We start from the raw sequence: 22,801 nt of genomic DNA on the forward strand, positions 1-22,801 counted from the left end.
TTTTATCAAGGGATCTTGTTTGACTCTAGCAACATCATAACTTGTGGATAATAGAAAACCTCAACTGAGATTATGCTATGCTCTATTACAACGCAGAGTAATATTACATTTCACTTATTACCTATTATATTTTGGGGTTTTTTTGTTGTTGTTCAGTAGCATCCTATCAAGGGTTACTTTTAATACAACAACTAACAATTGAATATTCTCTTTTCAATAAATCTGGTCTTAGTTATTCTTTCATTTTATAATGTTTTCTCTGTTATTAACTCATAACTAAAAAGTTTGGAACTCTATACCATAGCTTGCAAGATCACATAACTGATACCTTTTTATTAATACCATATTAATAAAAAGTGGAGCCTTCCAAAGTAAAACACTTGAGAAATAGCATACAACACACTTGCTTCGTTATGGATGTTTGAGGGAAATTATAATACATGGATACCATTTCTTGAGTAAATTAATAAATTAGTAAAAAAGAACTGAAGGAATGCTTGCTGAAAGGAATATCCCACACATCTGAATCTAACATTATAAATGTAGTATTATTGTATGTCCATTTTCCCTTGTATTTCTTTTTGGGAATATTTATTGGGAAATTGAATATTATCCTCAAGTGCATATAAATGGAAGGAAATAATTAATAATTAATAGGCAATAGTTAACGGAGAAAACTTAGCAATTGGGAATCTGGATATTTTCCATTCATGCATGGGCAAGCTAATAGCTGAATAAAATGTGGAGCATTAGAGCATAATTTCAAAGATCTAACCCAGAGCATAGCTGGCTCAGGAATTCTGGGAGTTGAAGTCCACGAGTCATAAAAGAGCCAAGGTTGCCTACCCCTGATCTAACCAATAAGGTAAAATTATATGGATTTTTTCAGGGGAAATGTTGAGAGTAAGTTGGTATAACTGTTTTCTTCAATCCAACATACTGTAGATAGTACGTGGAGGCAAAGCAGCTGAATGTATAAATCTCCATTTCTGTAAGAGAAGCATGGATGGTCTCAAGAATGTGGTTAGATTTAACATAACTGCTAAATCCAGTTCACATCTAACATTTTTTTAAAAAAAAGCTAAAAAGAGAAACGAAGAGTCAAATTGCACATAGTTTTTCTGCTTCATTTGCTCTGAAATTCACTTTAATAGCCTTGACTGATTGGATTTTCCTTTCCTGATTTCTCCCTACTATTAAACAAACAGATATTTACTTCATTCTGCTCCCTGCTATTTTCTGTTGTATGGGATGCTCTAACACAGAGGTCCCCAACCTTTTGGGCACCAGGGACCAGTTACGTGGAGAGAAGTTTTTCCGCAGACCAGAGGGAGCATAGTTTTGTGTGCTGCCTGCATCCCACGGATGGGGCTTTGCTAGTTTGTACAGCCCAGTTGCTGGCATGCCGCGGCCCGGTACCGGTCCATGGACCAGGGGTTGGGGACCCCTGCTCTAACAGGTTTCAGGATAACTGATGGTGCCCTCTTTTCTGCAAAGATAGACCTTAGAATGAAAGCAGGTTGAAGGGACTGTTAATTTAGTGGACTGAAAACATGGAAACAATATAGATTGCTAGTAGAGATCCCATTTCATATTCAGTAACATTCCAAGGTGGATTATACAGTATATAAATGATGCATATTTTTAGAAATATTTTCCCTTCTATTTTATACATTCCATGTCATATTATTTATCCCCACCACTCGGTGTACGTAGTAGAGAATTTTTTTAAAAAAAACCATTACATTTTTCTTTTAATCAGAGAGCCAACGGTCATATAAACTTTACCCTGTCTAATAACTTGTGTTATCCCCACTGGATTTTGCTGATTGGGCCAGAGTAATTGAAAATCTGCTGAAACAGCTATGGATCTAATGGAACACAAGAGCAGTAGTATTTCTCACCCCCGAGGGAACATTTCCAAATCAGCATTTCTGTTCAGGCTCGGTTTTGGTTTGGCTGGGGAAAACAATCTATATTACATTCTCTGGCAAACGATCTAAAATGTTCGTAGAAGTAGATAGTGTATTAAGGTTGTCAGAATTAATGCTTGTTGTTTACCTCTGAGCACTGTCAACACAAAGAAATATTTGGGTAAATGTCAGCGCACCAGATTTCCGTCAGTTCCTTCAGCCTCCCGTCACTGTTCCCAGTGGCAAGAGAATTTCCATAGTTATGACGTAGGGTGGTCGGCGAGACTCCATGCAGACTATGAAGACATAATGTAACAGAGACAGGAGGGAAATTGCTTGAATAGGAATGCTGAAGATTCTGAAAATTCTGAAAAAAGCAGGTAGCATTATCATTTACTTCCTCTTAAATTCATGCAGTATTCAGAGGGAAGTAAACAAAGAAATATCTGCCAATCCATTATTCATTTTAAAATCAAGAATAAATTTGATTAACATCAGAATGCAAAACAAGGTGGATTGCTTAATTTCAAGAAAGAAAGAAAGAAAGAAAGAAAGAAAGAAAGAAAGAAAGAAAGAAAGAAAGAAAGACTCTTGTGCTGACTCTAACAAAGGGCTTGATTTCTTAAAGTAGGGACATTTTATTAGTTGCTGCTATTGATCGTGCATTTTCTTCTTTTCATTCCTTGTTATTTTCTTCCGCCTTTCATTAGACTGAACCAATTCCTGCTTCCTCTGACTGTGAGCCCACACGTCACTGAACAAAATGTACTGTAAAAATGCTTTTTGTATACTCTGAATTTTTTGCAGAAGAAACAGAGTAGTCTACTCTCCATGACGGAAAAGTAAATTATAAAATGTACAAATATAATTAAAAATAATTAAATGTACAAAAACAGCAGCATAGAAGAGCAAAATGTTAATTACGTTAACATACCTAAAACAACAGATCAAAGAATAGGAATAATAACAGTTCATTCTTCCAATGACCCTAACCCAGCGATGGCGAACCTTTTAGAGACCGAGTGCCCAAAAACTGGCACTGCCCCCGCTTCACCCCCTACCCTGCCTCTGCCCCACCCCCATCCCACCTGCCCGCAGGACCACTCACCGCCTCCAGGGCCCACCGCAGATTGCCCAGGCAGCCCAGCAGTGCCATGGCAGCCACACCCTCTGCCCGCACCCCGCAGCATCAACTGTGCGCAATGGGGCGTGAGGGCAGAGTCTTGTCTATGTTGCCTGGCTGTCACGTCCTTGGCTGCACTGCTCCATGTGGGCCACTCTCGGGGGCGACTCTCCTCCAGGGGGGCTGCTGGTGAGAGGGTCGTAAGGGAAGGTGAGGCTGGGGCAATGGCACGTGTGCCCACAGAGAGGGCTCCGAGTGCCGTCTCTGACACGCGTGCCATAGGTTTGCCACCACTGCCCTAACCTGTATAACCTCCCTATCACAAGACCCGTCATAAGTCTCTGATTACTCATACTTGACCCATCAGAAGACCTTCACTTGACACACCCACACCTGAAGCCCTTATAAACAGAAGAACACTGACACTGATATCCCCTAAACTCTGCTGAAGATGTTACCTAGCCTGGTAACGAAACATTCAGAAACCAACCCCTCAAGCTCAGAGAACGAACCTTCACCCTCATCCTACATCTGAGCTACAGATAGTCACCACTATTACAAAATTCTAAAAGTTCAATGGGATTAGGAAGTATTATTTAGCTTTTGAATAATTTATAGTTTAAACTGGGTATGATTGGATTTGTAGTTTCTATGTATTGGAGTTAAAGTACTTTAAATTTTTTTGGGATGTATGTATAGTGGATTGATGTTCATTTAATTTGTATGGTTTTTTTTCTGTTTCTTTAACCCTGTATTCAGCTCTGGGAAGGAGGGGGGAGGGTAATGGGGTGGGAGGGGGGGTATTTTATTGTAAAAAGTTTATAAAAATTTTCAATAAAAAAAAATTCTAAAAGTTCAGAGCTTTAGCTTCTTTGTTTTCTATTTGTTGATTTTGTGGTCCCACCAGTTCTTGCATCCAGGAAGATGGAATTTCTTGCAAATAATCCAGTCATGCCATTGTAGTCAATCTGTGTGATCTTCTTGCAGCAGCTAAATAGGTGATCCACTGTTTCTTCAGTTTCTTTGCAGAGGTGGCATTTGTTGTCTGTTGCTATCTTCTTAGTTCTGGTTTTAGTTGTGGAATTCAAATATGTGATCAACCGATTCTCTGTGTGGATGCCGCTTCTGGAAATCCATTCTGGGCCTGGGCAACAAAAAATTAGCTGCCGGTTCTGTCGAACTGGTGCAAACTGGCTGATTCCCACTACTGTCTGGTTTTGTATGCATTTGTTCTTAAGGCTTGGTCTTGGAAAGCCAGAATTAGCCCCTTGGTTTTTTTCTTAACTTTCCTGCTCTTAGCCATTGCCGAGTCTTGTTACTACTTGGCCTGATTAGTAATACTTTGCCTTGCCTCTTCTTCATTTGGTCTTTCTTGTATGCCAGTTTGATCTCTCCACTAGAGACAGTCCTTGACTTATGACTGGCCACTTAATGACTGTTCAAAGTTACTATGGACCTCTCCAGGGCTACAACCTGGATTTATAGATGATCAGGCCCGCTCTGGAGTCACCTGGTTGTATATTGAGCATTCAGGAACAGACCTGCATTTACATTGTGTACAGCGTCCCACTGTCACATTAACTTGATTTATGTTTTTTGCCAGAAACTGATATTTACTTCGAGTTTCCGGCAAAAAATTGCCATTGTGGACAATGGAGTTTTTTAACAACTGCCACAAAAAAGGTTGTAAAATTGGGTGTGGTGACCTTCTTAAAAACCACCATGACTTACAACCATAAGTCTGGGCTCAATTACGATTATAACTTGAAGACTTTCTGGATTGGAGTGGGAAAACAGGTCCAAGGCCTGCAGGAATCTTGAAGGGGGGAAAGCAGAGCAGGGAGTGTCTCATAGGAGGGAGGCATTGGGAGGTCTGGACAGGGTGGCCTGAGTCTGCACTAGGTCTTCCAGGGCCTCCCACACTCCTGAGCTCCACTTGACAATATGGATAGGATCATTAAGCAAAGTACTTAATGACAGCATAAGGGGGAGCCGGGTTAAGAGGCCATTAAAGCAATCACATGGGCACCTTGCTTAATGATTGTTACAACTTCCAACCAGAAGTGAGCAGATTCCATTATGTACAGACTACCTGTGCTCAATACATCTTCATGGTATACTAGCTTCAGTGCATCTTCACTGTTCTTCAAGTATTCTTCTGATGCCCTTTTTTCTTCTTCAGCTCTCTAGTGTACTTGCAACATTCCACACAGACCAATTTTTATTTAGTAAGCAGAATCTGTTAATATTGCTGCGCAAATGAAGGGCATGATTCATTGTAATGATTTTTGTGGTCTTTTTATCAACTGCTTTTAGTTCTGTTTGAGTCCAATCCACTATTCCAGCTGTGTATTTAATGACTGGAATTGTGAGGTGTAAATTGCTTGATGATATTTCCTCCTCTGAGTTTGGACTTTAAGATTTTCTTCACTGTCCTGATGTATTCACTTATAACCTTCTTCTTGACTTCAGTGTGCTTGATGTTGTCAGCATAAAAGATGCCAAGTTTCATCTTGACTCTTGATCTTATTTCCAGCAGGCATCTTGATTCCTTCAGTTTTCACTATTTTTCTCCTGTTGAGGGTGTGGATGGCACGTTTGTCCAGTCCAAACTCCATTGCATTATCTTGGTCCTATATATAGACAATGTTCAGTGATTCTATTTCAGATGATGTTTTTTCATGCAGTTTCAGATCTTCCATGCAGCACATAACATCCCACACTTAATAATTGTCAATAAGAAAGAAAAAAAAATTGGATAGTGGACATGGCAATACCTGGAGGAAGCAAAATAGAAGAGAAAGTATGGAGAAAATCACAAAATACAAAGATTTGTAAATAGGAGTTTGGTTATTGGTGCTGGTGCCATACCAAAAAGCCTTGAAAGCATTAACAAAATTTCCATCTGTCGATTACAAATGGCCACATTGCTTGGATGCACTCATGTACTGTACTAATATATTATAACATCCTAGGTACTGAGAAGAACACGATGCATATGAATGCCAGCAACAACTAAAGAACTGGTAGCTATGATTTCACATTGTTATGCACATAATAATAATAGTATGATTAGTGAAATATAAAATATAGAAAAACAATGAAGCAATTTTTAGGTCACCAAAGCATTTCTGTAAAGCCGATTCTTAAACAATGTCAAAAATATTCAGTGATATGAAGCTAAGGGAAGGCATTATTTCTATTACAAGGAGGTGAAAAAGTCTTAATGACATGTGTTGATGTTAGGTTTTCCAATCTTAGCAAATTATAAAATAATAGCTTCCCCAAGGAATCAAAAAGGGGGCATTTTGCTAATTATAGGCACAGCTGGGAAGATGGGCTAGAGAAGCATTGCTGTGCATATAGGTCATGTGCCAATCATGTTAGGGAGGTTTGAGTTGGACACCAGCCATGCTGGGAGGTTTGGTAGTCAAAACAGTGGGCCAGAGGTTAGGCTGGAGGACGGTCCCTACCTTTGGGCCTGGTGCATTTGCCACATCTGAGAGCCTGTATGGGCCACACTAGGAAGTTTGGAGGCTAGAGGAGTGGGCCAGAGAGCAGGCCCAAGGACAAACTACAGCAGGGGTCTTCAAACTTGGCAACTTTAAGACTTGTGGACTTCAACTCCCAGAATTCCTAAGCCAGCCAGGGCTGGCTGAGGAATTCTGGGAATTGAAATCCACATGTCTTAAAGTTGCCAAGTTTGAAGATCCCTGGAGTACAGCTGCAACCCTGGCCATGGGTTGTGTTGGCCATTTCTGTAGATCTGGTGTGGCTCACTCATTGTGCCTGTGGGCTTTCTGTTGGTTAGAGAAATGGCCAGAGCAGTGGCCGCCTTTACAGGTCTGACCACAACGGGGGCCGCATTTGTTGTGTTTGTAACCTCTTTTCTTGCTGGCCTCTGTCCTCATGTACTGTATAACTCTGTTTGGGTTATATTTGGGATGTGGGTATTGGCTAGACTGCTGGATGGAGGGGATAGCAGTAAAGTGGCAGTGTTCTATGAACCCTTCCCCTTCCCCTCACAGTGTCTGTAAAGGGATAAGAGGATCAATCAGCCCAATTCCACCTGCCAGCTCGGAACCTCTGACTGAGTGATTCCTCCCACCTCTGGATGAGAGCCAGAGGTTGGGTAAGAATGAATGAAAAGGGAACCCTTACTAGCTGGTAAGAATGGCAAGGAGGAGACTCCTGTAAGTATGAGGGTCTTTGTGTGTGTGTGTGTGTGTGTGTGTGTTTGTGGATTGAGTTGGGGAGATGGTCACTTACTCCTGATAGGATTCAATGAAGCTAAAGAGCCTCAGGGTGCCCAGCTTCCCCTTCCTGGGATGGATAGGATTGATGGGAGGCCCCCCAACCTTGGGAATTGAGGGCGGACTGGATTGGAGGATTATACGGCCTTGGTGGGATATGAGCCAGCCAAAGAGTTACAGTGGTAATAGGCAGGGGGAGATATTAAAGTAGAATAATATAGAATAATGTGAAATAATAATAATAATAAAAAATCATTAAAATGATGTGTCTACATTATTACCGGAATAAAGCTGTGTTAGCAATCTGGTGACTAACCAAATGCACATTGCACTTGGAAACAATGTATGTAGCATAACTGTCCATTGTATGCCCTGTGAGAAACTAACCTAAAGTAATACAACTAACCTAAAGTAATCACTAATGTGTGCCCGTGAGAAATGAATCTAATACGTGAGAAATGAATCTGATGTATTACAATGTAGATTTCTATGTGTGCCCCTTTGTTCCTGAGAAAAGAAATGTATAAAACTGTAGTTTGAACCCTCCCTCAGCGTTCAGAATTGCTTGTTGTTACTGCTTCTGAACCTTGCGCAATAAATCTCTCTGCTAAACCCTCTGGAATTCGTAAAAGTCTCTTACGTTTTCTACAAGAATATAGTTGGGAGACTAGGAGCAGGCCATTCTTTGGGAAGCCAGGACCAATGTCTCATACCAGTTTCACGTTCCAGCTCCTTGGCTTCAGCCCTGGTTTTCAGCTGCTGCTTCTAAATGCCAGGCCAACCTATAATAAGGCCTCCCTCATTTGCGATTTAATCGTTGATGAGAGGGCCAACCCGACATCTATTACCGTACCCTGGCTGGGCTTGTAAGATGGGGTGGCTCTTTCAGAGATAGGCCCAGCTGGGATTTGGGTGTGGAATCAGCCAAAACTTCAGGGCAGGGGTAGAAGTGTGGGCAATTCTCTTCTGTGAATCCCTTGCCGCCTTCAGTGGCACTATACTACACATCCAGTGTGGGACCCTGCTCATTAAGTTGAGTTCTAGGGATCAGTTGGGAATGTTGCTATTGTACCAGCCTCCCTGTTGCATAGCAACCTCCCTGCCTGAACTCCTTGATTCCATTTCTGGGTTGGCAGTGGAGTTTTCTAGACTTACGGTCTTGGGAACTTTGATCTGCCTTGTCTGGAGGTGAGGTCTGAGATGGTCAGGACAGGCAGAAGTGACGATTTTACCAGAAGTAACTTCTCTATCACTTCAGCAGTATGATCTGGCTATGAGTAATAAGTGGGGGGGGGGAGATGGCATTTGCTCATATTTTTATACTCATTTATAGTGACCAATGTTGGCCTCAGGCTTCTAGTTTTTGATAATAAACTGTCTGAACAATATGTTTTCGTCTTTCAAATAGTTGTTTGTAATAATGCCAACATGGCTACATTGTTCTGTGTTTTTGAAAACACCCAAGTTTATATTTGAATGTGACATTTAGGCTAAATTTCTTCTTGCCTCCATCTGCTAGAAGGGAAATAAAACGCTTAGGAGCTCCCAAAGCCACCTCTGGGATACAGTGGTAAATGTCTTGCTGTCTCCATTTAAAACAATGAAGTGGTATCTGCCACTTTGCGAAAATACATGTCTGTCGTTGATGAATCTAAGGATTATTGTTGAGTCCAAGTAACGCAGAGGCAATCCATCTAAAATGTCACATGTGAATAAAAGCATCTGGTTGTTAAAATGATTGCTTCTCTCTTTTTTTAATAAATAATGTTCTGGTAGCTCTAAGGTATGTGGAGGCTTCTAGGATTGCTTTTTTTTTTTTAAGGGTGCGTCTTTCATTGAAATACGCATCCAAAGTGAGAGAGCCAAGTAAAATCAAATAAAGAAGAATAACATGTCTAGAAAGCCTCCAAAGATGGGGTTCCAATTTCAGCATTTAGAATAGAAAATGTCAAAGATAGTTTTGTATCCAAAGGGATACTGAAAACTAAACGGACAAGGCTTCTCACGTGAATATTATATAACTGAGTGGTTGAGTGTATGTTTTTATGCAAAGTTCCAAGTTTGATCTCCTAGGAAGGCTGAGCAAAATTCACATTTGAAGTGACGAATGAGATAGAGAACAATTCAAGTCTTTTTAAAGGCAATTATATGCTCCATTTCTTTTTCTTTCTCTCCCTCTTTGATAAGAATTAAAATTACAACATGCTCAGTACAGGTTAAGCTAAAGCAGTTATGCAAATACAACCAAATTGGCAGATTCAAACATTCAAATATTTAAAATGCTTGGTTGTATTTAACAGTTTGCAAAGCAATCAGAACAATGTTCAGCAGAGTCTATTTATGAAAATGATGGTCTGTTACTTGCAGTGGCTCTAGCTCCTAACGACTGGAGCAGCGTGAAAAGATAGATTCGGATTCCTGCCTTGGGCAGTGGGTTGGAATAAAAGACCTCCAATATCCCTTCCAGGCCTATGATTCTAAAACCACAATTAAATTCCCACACTTCTCCACTCTGACACAGTGATTCATTCCTTGACACACTTTGGCCATTGTTATTCCCTCTGGGCATTAGCCAGAGACTGCCATTTCAAGATGAAGATCCCCCTTCCACTAAGAGTCACTGCCCATCTAAGTGGAAAATTAATGGCAGGTAAAGACATTCAAATGCTTAGGTTTTCTCTTCTAGTCTTGTGCCTCATAGACAAATAAAATTGTGAGGTTACAGTCTGGCTTCTAAAGACTGCAAATGCAAAATACTAATAAGTTGCCACTTGCAATGGAAATATTTAAGTTACTGCAATCATGCTATTTATTGCAAACATTTGAAGTTTTGTTTCTTTGATAGTTTCTCTGAATGTCACACCTAGAAGCTATCCAGTCAAACTTTACTAGAACTCTACTGTGAGCCCTTAGTGTACTTTCTTCAGATATCCTTCTACAACAACCTGAAGGCAAATATGTCATCTAAAATATTAGCCAAGACAATCTTTTTGAGGTGAATCACTGGCTCAGCTAACTTTTGATGATATATGCAGCTTTTCACTCCTTTTTTAATATTGCTCAGTCTCAGCAGAACTACTCATGAATTTAAACAGAGAGTCCTTGATCTAGATAGATGAAATGATAGATCTAAAATTGTGATGGTAGAAAATACACATAGCTCAGAGCGAAATGTTGGATTGTACGAATTTTCTGATCCTGGTTTTTCATTTGGAGATAATGCAAATGCTGAGATGGTCTCTTCAGTGTTTTGATCTTGGAGAAATGGGAGGTTTCTTGTTTGTTGTGAAATATGTCATTGCCTGTCCTATCAACTTCTCCCAACTGTGATTAGATGGGTTGTGTTTTTGGATGCTGTTGTTTCCTTTATGATTGACATGCCATTATCTGGTTCTTGTTATAACAATGCAGTACTATCTTACATTTATGTTGTTAATCATTGTGTGGTAAACAGGGTGGAATGTAAAAGTTTAAATTTTTAAAAGTAGATTTTCTTGGTAAGAGTGATTTTTTGTTTATCTGTATTAGTAGAAAATTGCACAGAACTAAGAAAATTGATGAGATTTTTTTAAACAATATTTTATTAAGTTTTATAAGGGTGGGGGGAAAATAGGATTGATACAGGTAGTGGGATGGGATTCGGGGTGGGGTTCGGGGATGGGGTTGGGATAGGGACAGGATCTAACTATGGGAAAGAGAACGAGTATTTAATATTACATATATTGACAGCTGCAAGAATAGAATTTGCCCAATATTGGAAAAATGAAAATATACCATTTGATGAGATCATAATTAGGAAAATTCTAGAATGTGCAGAAATGGACAGACTAACCCTAGAGATTAAAGAGAAAGAAGACTCAGTCTATTTTAAAACATGGGAAAGCTTTTACAAATGGTTAGCAAAACAAGTTAGTGAGAAATGATTGTGAAATTTAATAAGATGAATGATATCTACTGATTAATTGATATACTTTATGATTATTGTTATTTTTGTTGACTATAGCTATTTATTATCATATTAACTATTCTTATTGAATATCTGTATCCGGACAATAGTCTGTTTGCTAAAGCTTGGAAATGTTATTGGGGGCAACCCCATTGTTGTACCTACCCCTATCCCAACCCCATCCCCGAACCCCACCCCAAATCCCATCCCACTACCTATATCGAAAATTGATGAGATTTTTGATGTTGTAATTTTTGATGCTATAATTCAATTTAAACTGACCATGAGGAATGACTCAGAAGGCAGAGAACAAGATGTGACCCAAATCTCAAGCCCTAGACTTGCATTGGATCAAAATATTAAGAAGCCTGTGTGATTGGAAGATTAAAAAATGTTTCAGATCTCAATTGTTTTGGTTTAGACTACGAATGTCCAACCTTGACAATTTTAAGACCTGTTGACCTCCCAGAATTCCTCAGCCAGCTTAGACTATAGTGAATACTATTTTTCCATGACGGTGGGCAGGGGGGATACATAGGACTTCCTAGCAGCTTGGCCCGCTGATAAATTAGTAATCAACAAATATATAGACTAAGAACCCGTCTATGCACTATTCAAAAACAAATATCAAACAGAGAAGCAAACAGTGCAGATCATTGCAATTTCCACCATTATGCTTGCAGTGGGAGAGGCTGCCTGCTGTTTTTTTTCCAGCCATAACAACGAATCAGTACATAGAAAATAATATTAAGTTTACAGCAGCAATCTTATTGGACTTCCTAGAGAGCCAGAAAAACTCTCATTGTGAAGAAATAAATTGTTTCAGGCAGTGCTTTTTTTCTAAAAAAAAAAAAAAAAAATGTGCCGGAACTCACACACATCATACAACCCGCCTTGCCTACCCTACAAGGTTCCATCCAAAAAAGGTGCCGGAACTCCGTTCTGGGCGTTCTATGAGAAAAAGAACTCTGGTTTTAGGGGACAGGACATACATAGCTTCAGGGATGGGACAAGTGTGCATATTCTTCCCACATGGTCTTCATTCACAACAGTTGTGTTGTCAAGACAACTTCCCATTAGGCTGAATTTCAAATGAAAAAAATGAACCTTCAATGAATTCTCACATTTGGTATTCTGGCAGTCATCTCCCTGCCCTTGCCTCCGCTTAGAGATCATAGCCTCCGTGTGACTCTTTTTGCTTTTTCTGAAGTATTGGAAAGGTGGGGCAATGTTAGATATCAATGGTTTTCTGATAGGCACTTAATCACATAAACAGTTTTCTATTGCTATATCCATGACATCCTTACATGCTTCAAAATCTTATTTTAAAATTCCCTATAAACATTACCCTGACTTTTCTAGTTCAGATTCTTGGCTTTTTTAAAGTCAAAATATATTACAATGGCTTCAGTGCTATAAAACTACTTGTTTATATACAGGTGAAACTCGAAAAATTAGAATATTGTGCAAAAGTTCATTTATTTCAGTAATGCAACTTAAAAGGTGAACCTAATATATGAGATAGACTCATTACATGCAAAGCAAGATAGTTCAAGCCGTGATGTGTCATAAGTGAGATGATTATGGCTTACAGCTCATGAAAACTCCAAATCCACAATCTCAGAAAATTAGAATATTACATGCAATCAATAAAACAAGGATTGTACATAGAACAATATCGGACCTCTGAAAAGTATAAGCATGCATATGTACTCAGTACTTGGTTTGAGCCCCTTTTGCAGCAATTACTGCCTCAATGTGGCGTGGCATGGAAGCTATCAGCCTGTGGCACTGCTGAGGTGTTATGGAAGACCAGGATGCTTCAATAGCGGCCTTCAGCTCTTCTGTATTGTTCGGTCTCATGTCTCTCATCTTTCTCTTGGCAATGCCCCATAGATTCTCTATGGGGTTCAGGTCAGGCGAGTTTGCTGGCCAATCAAGCACAGTAATCCCACAGTCATTGAACCAGGTTTTGGTGCTTTTGGCAGTGTGTGCCTCTCCATTCTTCCTCCAGATTCTGGGTCCTTGGTTCCCAAATGAGATGCAAAAGTTGCTCTCATCAGAAAAGAGGACTTTGGACCACTGAGCAACAGACCAGTTCTGTTTTTCTTTAGCCCAGGTAAGACACTTCTGATGTTTGTTATTCAGGAGCGGCTTGACAAGAGGAATACGACATTTGAAGCCCATGTCCAGGATCCGTCTGTGTGTGGTGGCTCTTGATGCACTGACTCCCAGCCTCAGTCCACTCCTTGTGAAAGTCCCCAACACTTTTGAATGGCAATCCTCTCCAGGGTGCGGTCATCCCTGCTGCTTGTGCACCTTTTTCTTCCACACTTTTCTCTTCCACATAACTTTCTATTAATGTGCTTTTATACAGCACTTTGGGAACATCCAACTTCTTTTGCAATTACCTTTTGAGGCTTTCCCTCCTTATGGAGGGTGTCAATGATGGTTTTCTGCACAACTGTCAGGTCAGCAGTCTTTCCCATGATTGTGATTCCTATTGAACCAGGCTGAGAGACCATTTAAAGGCTCAGGAACCCTTTGCAGGTGTTAGCTGATTAGAGTGGGACACTTTGAGCCTAGAATATTGAACCTTTTCACAATATTCTAATTTTCTGAGATTATGGAGCTGTAAGCCATAATCATCTCACTTATGACACATCACAGCTTGAACTATCTTGCTTTGCATGTAATGAGTCTATCTCATATATTAGGTTCACCTTTTAAGTTGCATTACTGAAATAAATGAACTTTTGCACGATATTCTAATTTTTCGAGTTTCACCTGTATTTTCTGTCTTTTATATGAAAATCCCATTATATTGTTTGACGTTCCAGATAATTACGTCAGAGCTACCACTTTATATTTACTTCTACCCATCAAGCCATAGCTGTTAGACCTTGTGATTCTAGGAAAAGCTAATCCTATCAGTTCAAGATCTGCCATTGTCTGATCTGAACTCAATAATTCACACCTTTTTTTCTATTAGCTTACAGAACTATGTGCAATTAATGAATTGCAATTCCAATGTAATGTTTGAAATGGAACCATGGGGTACTAATTGTTTCTGGAAAAATGTAAAATGGAAGGTTATCCAATGCTACCGCTATTCTCAGAAAATTTGAGATGCTTTCACTCTGTAATAATTCAGCAGAGGCAGAACTAGTAGTATAATCTCAATCAAAGAACCTGTTTCTCCAATGATAGTGCACCTAACCCTGGTGAGATTCAGAAACAGTCTTTGTGTAACATGGGGTTTTCATAACAACCATACAAATTAACATCCAACATTTCCCGTATCAAAGTATAAGCCTGACGTGTCAATCTGGTGGCCTCCCCTTCTTCTGTCCCAAAGGTGCTTTTTCAGAAGGCAAGTGGACTGTTTTTCCTTGAAGACGTTTTGCTTCTCATCTAAGAGACTTCTTCAGTTCTGGCCATTTTTTTCTCTGCATTGTGAGATCCGTGTTCACTTAGAACAGGGGTCTTCAAACTTGGCCCTTTTATGACTTCTGGACTTCAACTCCCAGAATTCCTCAGCCAGACAGTTGAAGTCCACAAGTCATAAAAGGGCCAAGTTTGAAGATCTTTGACTTAGAAGAACCAAGAAAAAAAATAAACACTGGAGGGAGAAGTTGAGGGGAAAACTTTTCTCTCTTCTTGCTTATTGTCAACAGGATAGGTCTTATCAGGTAGATGAGAAGAGGAAATGGCTGACCTGGACAATAGGACATTTCGCTTCTCATCCAAGTCAGAACTGAAAAAGCTTCTTATATAAGAAGCAAAATGTCTTCAAGGAAAAACAAAAGTCCAGTTGCCTATTGAAAAAGCACGTTTGGAACAACCATGCTCTGGATCTCCATAAATCAGAGGTCCCCAACCTTTTGGGCACCAGGCACCGGTTACTTGGAGAGAGGTTTTTCCGCAGACTGGAGGGGGCATGGTTTTCTGTGCTGCCTGCATCCCATGGATGGGGCTTTGCTTGTTTGTGCGGCCCGGTTTCTGGCCTGCCGCGGCCCAGTACTGGTCCATGGACCGGGGGTTGGGGACCCCTGCCATAAACCACTAGTACTTCTGCACTCTGACTCATTTGAGCTTAGCAGGGAAAGTGCTGCTGCATGAGTTCCAGAGCATTGCCAACCAAGGATTTATTTTTTCCATGATCCTGTTGACAATAAGCGAGAGGAAAGGTTTGCCCCTCAACTTCTCCCTCCACTACTGTATTTGTTTTTCTTGGTTCTTCTGAGTGAACACAGATCTCACAGTGCGGAGAAGAAAAGGGGTGATGAATCGCTTGGGGAAGCCTTGAGGAAAATATGTCTGACTTGAATTAGCAGCAGCTTTCCTTCTTCTCATCACTACCATTACCTTCTTTCCATCAGCCCTTTCCTTTTGCCTCAAAGTGGCAAATTGCATCTTTTCTCTGTTGCAGAGATATAAAATAAGGGATGCAAGAAGCTTTGGTGACTACTGCAACCAAAGCTTCTCTGATGCAGCCCACGATTGGGGAGTTCATTGGCTGGGGAAGAGGGTGCCATGAATAGCCTTTTGGACTAGAGCAGAAAACCATTTACAGTGATAATAAAATCAAAGCTGGGAAAGAGTTGCTGGCAAAGAGATGCAATTTTTAATTAATTTTAATAGCAAAATGTATATAACATAGAATTGTCATTCATGGGAAAGGTGGATTTTTGTTCTTTCAAGGGTTGTTGAAGTGTTAGATTGAGCGTCACCTCTCTAGAGCTTCTTTCAATCAGTCATTTCTATACAACGTTGATTGTAGGGAATTTACACTAAGACGGGTGTTTTATTGAAAAAATATATGTTTCCTAGGAAATTTGTTCTGCTTATGATAGGGCCTGACAATAATTCACTATTTAATTATAACAGTTACTAATATACATTACATACTCCTAGATGGGTTTGGTTCTAAGAAGTAACTAGTGTCAACATCCTGTATTTCACTATTATTTATTGTGTATGTAAGTAGCAAAAGAAATGATAAGGCTGCTTAATTATTAAAACTTTTTATACAACATAAATAATATTTAGTTTATGTCAGCATAATGAATAAATATATCATGTAATCCAGCTTTTCTGACCTAGGCATGCACAGTGCATTTTCTACATTCCTTTTTATCCAGCATCCCTTCTCTGCCATATATTTCATATGGTACAGGTAATCCCTGAGTTACGAGCGTTCCCTTAGCAAACGTTCGAAGTTACCTGATAAGCACCCCCTAGTGTTTACGAAAAAGTCCCAAAATTACGAATGTTGCCACACTGCAGCAGTTGTTCACCCTTACGAACAACTGCAGTGGCACTGCAACATTCACCCTGGCTATTCCCTCCCTGCACCCCCCGCCCCGGATCTCCCTAGGCACTAGGCCTATGGATACCCACCTGCAAAGATCGAGAGATCCTTCCCTTTCTTGACTGCTCCATGCCTTTGGTGCATTCACAGAGAATGAAGGCCTAAAGTAATGCAAAATCACACGAGATCAGTGGCATGAGATCTCACGATGCTTATCTCGTGTGATCTGACAGTAGTTTAGGCTTCTGTTCTCTGCAACAGAAAATGGAACAAAAGCCAGGGGAGGCTTGTGCATGCCTCCAGGAGCCCAATCCGGGCATCAGAGGCCTTTACCAGGCCGCTGCCACCCAGAAAGGAACCTGGGAACATTTCTGCGGACATCTGAACACCTGATCCAGGTGTTGGATGCCTTTTCTGGGCCGCTACCACCCAGAAAAGAGGCCAGGGAATCCTTCTGTTGCCTCTAGAGCCCCAATCTGGGCATTGGAGGACTTTTCCGAACTGCTGCCACCCGGAAAGGAGACCAGGGGTAGTTTCTGGAGGCCCAATCCAGGCATTGATGGCCTTTTCCGGACTTCCGCCACCCAGAAAGGATGCCAGGGGAGGCTTCAGCTGATCTCTGGAGGCCCGATACAGGCATTGGAGGCCTTTTCCGGGTCGCTGCCATCTATAAAGGAGGCTGGAGATGCTTCCGCAACTCTCCGGAGGCCTGTTCTGGGCCTCCAAGGCCTCCTCCAGGCCTCCGAGGCCCAGAACGGAGGCCATGGGTGGTGGCCACATGCTTCCAGAGGTCCGTTCTGGGCCTAGGAGGCCTCCCTCTGCTCTTGCCAGGAGTAGAGAAAGAAACAAAGAGGCTGGAGAGGAGACAGATCTTCACAAGATAAATGACCCAGCATGGTAGGACTGGGCAGGAGAGCAATTGTGGGGATCCCAGGGGAGGGAGCATGAAGTATCTCGGGGAGGGGGTCTCAAGCTGGTGGCCTGTTCCATAACTAGTTCCATGGCCTTCCCCACCCTGAGATACCTCATGTTCACTTAACGAGCTGTGCATTTGCCCATGCATTAAATTAGCGAATGCATGGGCAAAAGCTGGGAGTGAATCGCGTTCAAAGTACAAGACTCACTCCTATCCTCGAGTTATGAATGGAATGGGCAGGCTCCATTACATTCGTAAGTCGAGGACTAGCTATACCTGCTCCCAAGCAGTGTTTACTCTTCTGGACCTCCCTTCTGGCTAGTTTGGAGACATTGCTCTAATTTTCCTTTTCAAAAAGCACATAAGGACATTTTAAGAAGAAAAGCTTGAGAGATATAGCCTCCTCGTTGGCACAATGAATACCAATTAAGCCTGGGCCAGCTGCTAAGTGTTCCAGGCAGCCAGGATCAGCAGAGGCCAAGGCAATGGCTGGAAGCAACATGCTTATCATAATTTATTTATTTTATCAAATTTCTATACTGCACATCACGCTGGGGGCAACATGCTTATCATAATTTATTTATTTTATCAAATTTCTATACTGCACATCACACTGGTGTGACTCTGAGCAGTTTACAAATAAGACAGTAACAATCATATGAAAGCTGTAATTAAAAACAAAGTTAAAACCCAGATTGAAGACAGAGTTAAAAAGAACAATTGCAGAGTTAAAGGCAGAAGTGCTTTCAGCCCACCAACCACCCCCAGGGTTGCAAGGCACGCTTAGAACCCTTGGCCGGTTGGCAGATCCAAGTCTTCATGCTCTTCCGGAAGGCTGGAACAGTGGGGGAGGGGCCTCCCTTGCTTCTGGGAACAAGCTGTTCTATAGAGTGGGGGCAATGGCAGAGAAGGTTCTTTTCCTAAACCCTGTATGCAGAATTTCTGAATTACGTATAATACTAAATAGATTTTTTCACTATATGTATATATGCATATCACTATACCAACATTGCCCTACGTAGTGCTCACACTTTTCTCTCCTGTTTGCCATCTTTATTTTGTATTCTTGGCTTTGGATTGTTCTAGCTTTTAGCATCTCTATTGAAGAGATGTTCTAGCTTGGCAATATGTCTTCTTCTTGTTTTCTACATCTCTTTGGGACAGAACAATATTGTTGGCTTTGCTGGCTGAGGACTTCTGGGAGTTGAAGTCCACAAGTTTTAAAGTTGCCAAGGTTGAGGACCCCTGGTTTAGAGCACCAGATCCCATATCTGCTATCAAAAGTTTTGCTGTGCACTAATATTTACAAAGGGAAAGTTCAAGATTGGAAGCTCATGGGTTCAGGTTCGTCATCTAGGGTTCTAGCACATTAATTACATAATCAAGTAAGATAGAACTTCTGTTTTTTTCCAACATGAAACAAAACAATGGTTTGTCCAAAGCCTGTATTGTGATATATTTTTGTCTCATTAGCTCAGGTTCTAGATTGGGAATAGAGAAGATGCTGCCAAGTTTACAAAGGATAATGGCTTAATTTAATAGGCCTTTTGCAAGGTTATACTTTTTTATATACTAGAAGTTGAATAATAATACATGTCACACATAATACATATGGTCATTTTGCTTGAAATTGTGGTTCGGCTAATTTTTCAGAATAAAATTATCTTATCTTCTGTATTTAAACAAAAATCTTCACCAAGATTTTGTTTGAAAACAGGTTTCATTTTTAAAACTGGAATGTTGGGATTTTCATTTTTTTTTTCTTACTGGAGGGTTGTATCCATGGTTAAATGAAAATACATTTTTATTGAAATGTCCCAGTTTTGAATGCATTTCACACTGAAATTCTAAACTATGTGTCTCTAAATTTAAATATTTTACTTCCTACATCAATGATGGCAAACCTTTTAGAGACTGAGTGCCCAAACTGCAACCCAAAACCCACTTATTTATTGCAAAGTGCCAGGGCCGCATCAGCATTGTGGTGCCCTCGTGGGGGGCTGGGTGGTACCTCTGAGTGCCGCTTCTGGCACACAAAAACCAGGGGCACAAAAATGGGCCACCGTGCTGCAAGGTGCAAAAATGGCCACCACTATGCCACAGGGTGCAGATACAAGGCGCTACACCACATAAGAATGGAGCAGAGCTAGTGAGTATCACACAGGCACTAGCTCTGCCCCATTTGCAGTGCGTGTGTGCTCTCGGCCCTGTGCATGCGTGCACGCATGTAAAATGCTTTCCCCTCCCTTTTCTTCCAGTCCACCAATCGACAATGGTTGGTGACCTCTGCTCTACCACTTCTACTCGAGCTTGCTAGTCAACCACTTTGCCTCCTTTGTGCTGGGTGGGGCTCCTGCTCTGGGCGGCGGGGACAGCCTGATGAACCTGCTGCTGATGGCGGTGGCACATATGCCAACAGAGAGGGCTCTGAGTGCCGCCTCTGGCATGCGTGCCATAGGTTCGCCACCACTGTCCTAGATCATCACATTGTGTTTGCAGTTTGTTTTATTTCCAGTTTTAATGGGTTTAAAACAGATGAATTGAATTACATTCTGCTTTCAAAGACTCTTGTTTCAAATATTAAAAATCTTTACCTGATGCCAAGCAAATTCACTTATCAAATAATTGTCTTTGAAACAGGTTCTATCTGATTAGTGGAGGTGTTCCTTTTATTATCTGTGGAATTACTGCAGCAACCAACATAAATAATTATGGGATAAAAAGTTACGCCGGAGCTCAGTTGTAAGTATATCCGTTTATTTTCCATGTATGATGCCACTGTATTTCTTGTAAGAGTAAGTCATGATTAAATAACTTTCAGTCTGGAACCATAGCACCTAATCCAGGATCCCTGTCCAGTTAGTGACTGTGCATTAGCATGTGGTTTTTGTCATTTTATAACATTATGTATTATACTCTGCACACAGCCCAAAAACCCTCAATTATGGTTTTTAATGTTTCTAAAGTAAATATATAAATGCATGAGGGGACACATACCTGTTTAGAAGTCTACTGATTTCTTCTAAATGCATTGATTTAACTGAGTACTAAAAAGTACTAAAGAGGCATTAATAAATTGTGTATTACAATATTTTGATAGCATTTAAGGAAAGCATTTCAATTAATGTCCTGGCAGATTTGGTGTTCCCATATTTGTAGAAAAGTGGAGGAAGTAAAGCAAACTCTGTTTTTCCTTCATGAAAATACTTTTAAGAAATTTCATTTGAGAAATACATTAGAAAAATGAAGAACCCTGGCAAAACTCTTCTGGAAGTTCTATCCTATTAAAACCTATTTATTCCATCACGTGATTAGACAATCACTTATAATCAACAGGATGTTAAGAGATCTGATTATTTATGTTCATAAATTTGTGGGAGACTTTCCTGCCAGCACTGTCACAGAGGTTGTGCTACTTTATTTAATCACTTTAATCACAGGCAATCAATACCAGATATCACAATATGAGTAGAAAACCAGGAAGCAGGTGGAGGGGTAAAATTGCTCAGGGGAGAAAGAGTTAGACTAAATCACAGCACAGTGTTGTGTATGCCTTATTCATTTTTCACAACACGACATAGAAATGTAGACGTTCTAACTTCAGTTTTTACGGAGCTAAGTTTTGAAGTGGCCTGTGATAAAGACCATTTTGAAGATATCACCACCCAGCGAAGGGGACAATTCCATTGGCTCTCACTTCATTTTACTTGCTATATACTGTGCAGCTCTTGAAAGACTTTTGGGATATCTAGAGATTGTCTGAGGGAAGGTTTTGTTTTGTTTTTTCATAAATCAAGCAAACTGTTCTGAGGAATCAGAGAAAGCTGTTAATATTTTATGTGTTACGGAGAAGCGCTTGAGAGCAAGAAAAATTCAAATAAGGCTGCATTGCACAACCTGAAAGGTACATGTGAGCATCTACTGAAGCAGCTCAGAGTTTATCCCCTTGTTCATCCTAGTGCCTGGAAAGCAGAGCCTTTGTAAGTGGCTGCTCAGGATATTTGGGGGAGGAAAAAACCTATACTCAAAAGTCCCTGGAATAAAACTAAGGAAAACCATCACAACAGCAATAAGGAAGAAAATAACAGGTAGTGCAGTTCGTTTAGTGACTGTTTGAAGTTAAAACGACACTGAAAAATATGACTTATGATCATTTTTCACACTTACCACCATTGCAGCATCCTCATGGTCAAAATTCGGTCGCTTAGCAACTAACTCATACTTATGATGGTTGCAGTGTCCTGGGGCCACGTGATCCCCTTCTGCGACCTCCTGACAAGCAAAGTTAAGTGGGAAGCCAGATTCACTTAAGAACCGTGTTACTAATTTAACAACTGCAGTGATCCACCTAACAAATGTGACAATAAAAGTTGTAAACTGGGGCAAAACTTCACTTCGCTTAGCAACATAAATGTTGGCCTCTATAGTGGTCGTAAGTTGAGGATTATCTGTAATTATGAATTATTTCCATAGTCATTTAGCATATGAATTATTAGGCCTGGCTCTTAGAAGAAGAAGAAGATGTTGCCCAGCACTGTAATAACAGTACAGATTGTATCATTGTACCCTAACTAGGGAGGTCATCCTAAAGTCAGGGGGCTACCACTGAAAAGGCCCACTCCAGGACAGCCACTCACTCCCTATTCTTCCCTGGTGGAGATGTTTACAGGTGGTCCTCAACTTACAACGAGTCACTTAACGTCCATTTGAAGTTAAGAGGGACCTCCCCGAAATTACAGCTGGTTTTCAAAGATATGATGGCCACACCTGCCCCACAAATTCGCCTTTGCAGCCGTTCGCAAGCATCTCAGGGTAACCTGAGTGCAATTCACAACTTTTTTTGCCAGTTCCACTGTTTCCAGAAAAATGGAGTTGCTTAAAAACTGCAGCATTTGCTCAATGACCACTGCATTTGCTAAACAAATACCACAAAAAAGTCAAAAAAAAAAATCAAGTGGAGTCATGTGGTGCTTCAGCTTACAACTGCAACAAACTTATGACCATAATTTTGGGTTTAATTACAGTTGTAGTTTGAGGACTACCTTTAAATGATTATTTAAATTCATATATTACTTTATCCAGCTGTGGGCACTGGGTTGGTGGATAAAGACTTTTGTTCTTCCAGGTTCATGTATGTTAACTGCTCCCCTCCTTTACATTAGCTGAGAAGAGTCTGCTTCCTCCACTTCCTTACCCAAAAAGAGTAAAGAGAGATTTCAGCAAGCACACTGACAAAAAATGTCTATACTAGTGGCTCTAAGTAAGCCCCATTTCCCATCTTTTTTTTTCTTTTAATTGGAATCAAGAAGAGAATTCAAGTGGGGATGTAGGGAGGG

The 22,801-nt window shown here is 40.6% G+C and overlaps 1 protein-coding gene across 3 annotated transcripts in view; it reads left to right on the top strand.

Annotated features, from left to right (window-relative positions):
• ADGRA1 (adhesion G protein-coupled receptor A1) overlaps window positions 1–22,801 on the top strand; it is a 462,284-nt gene that overhangs the window by 434,527 nt on the left and 4,956 nt on the right. For all 3 annotated transcript variants that reach the window (XM_039337456.1, XM_039337457.1, XM_039337458.1), the window contains one exon: window positions 20,106–20,207. In XM_039337456.1, the coding sequence (XP_039193390.1) occupies window positions 20,106–20,207 (102 nt within the window). The remainder of the gene's footprint in view (window positions 1–20,105; window positions 20,208–22,801) is intronic.

Source organism: Crotalus tigris, unplaced genomic scaffold (assembly GCF_016545835.1).
Source record: "Crotalus tigris isolate CLP2741 ecotype Arizona unplaced genomic scaffold, ASM1654583v1 scf7180000017678.2327064, whole genome shotgun sequence".
Classification (NCBI taxonomy): domain Eukaryota; kingdom Metazoa; phylum Chordata; class Lepidosauria; order Squamata; family Viperidae; genus Crotalus; species Crotalus tigris.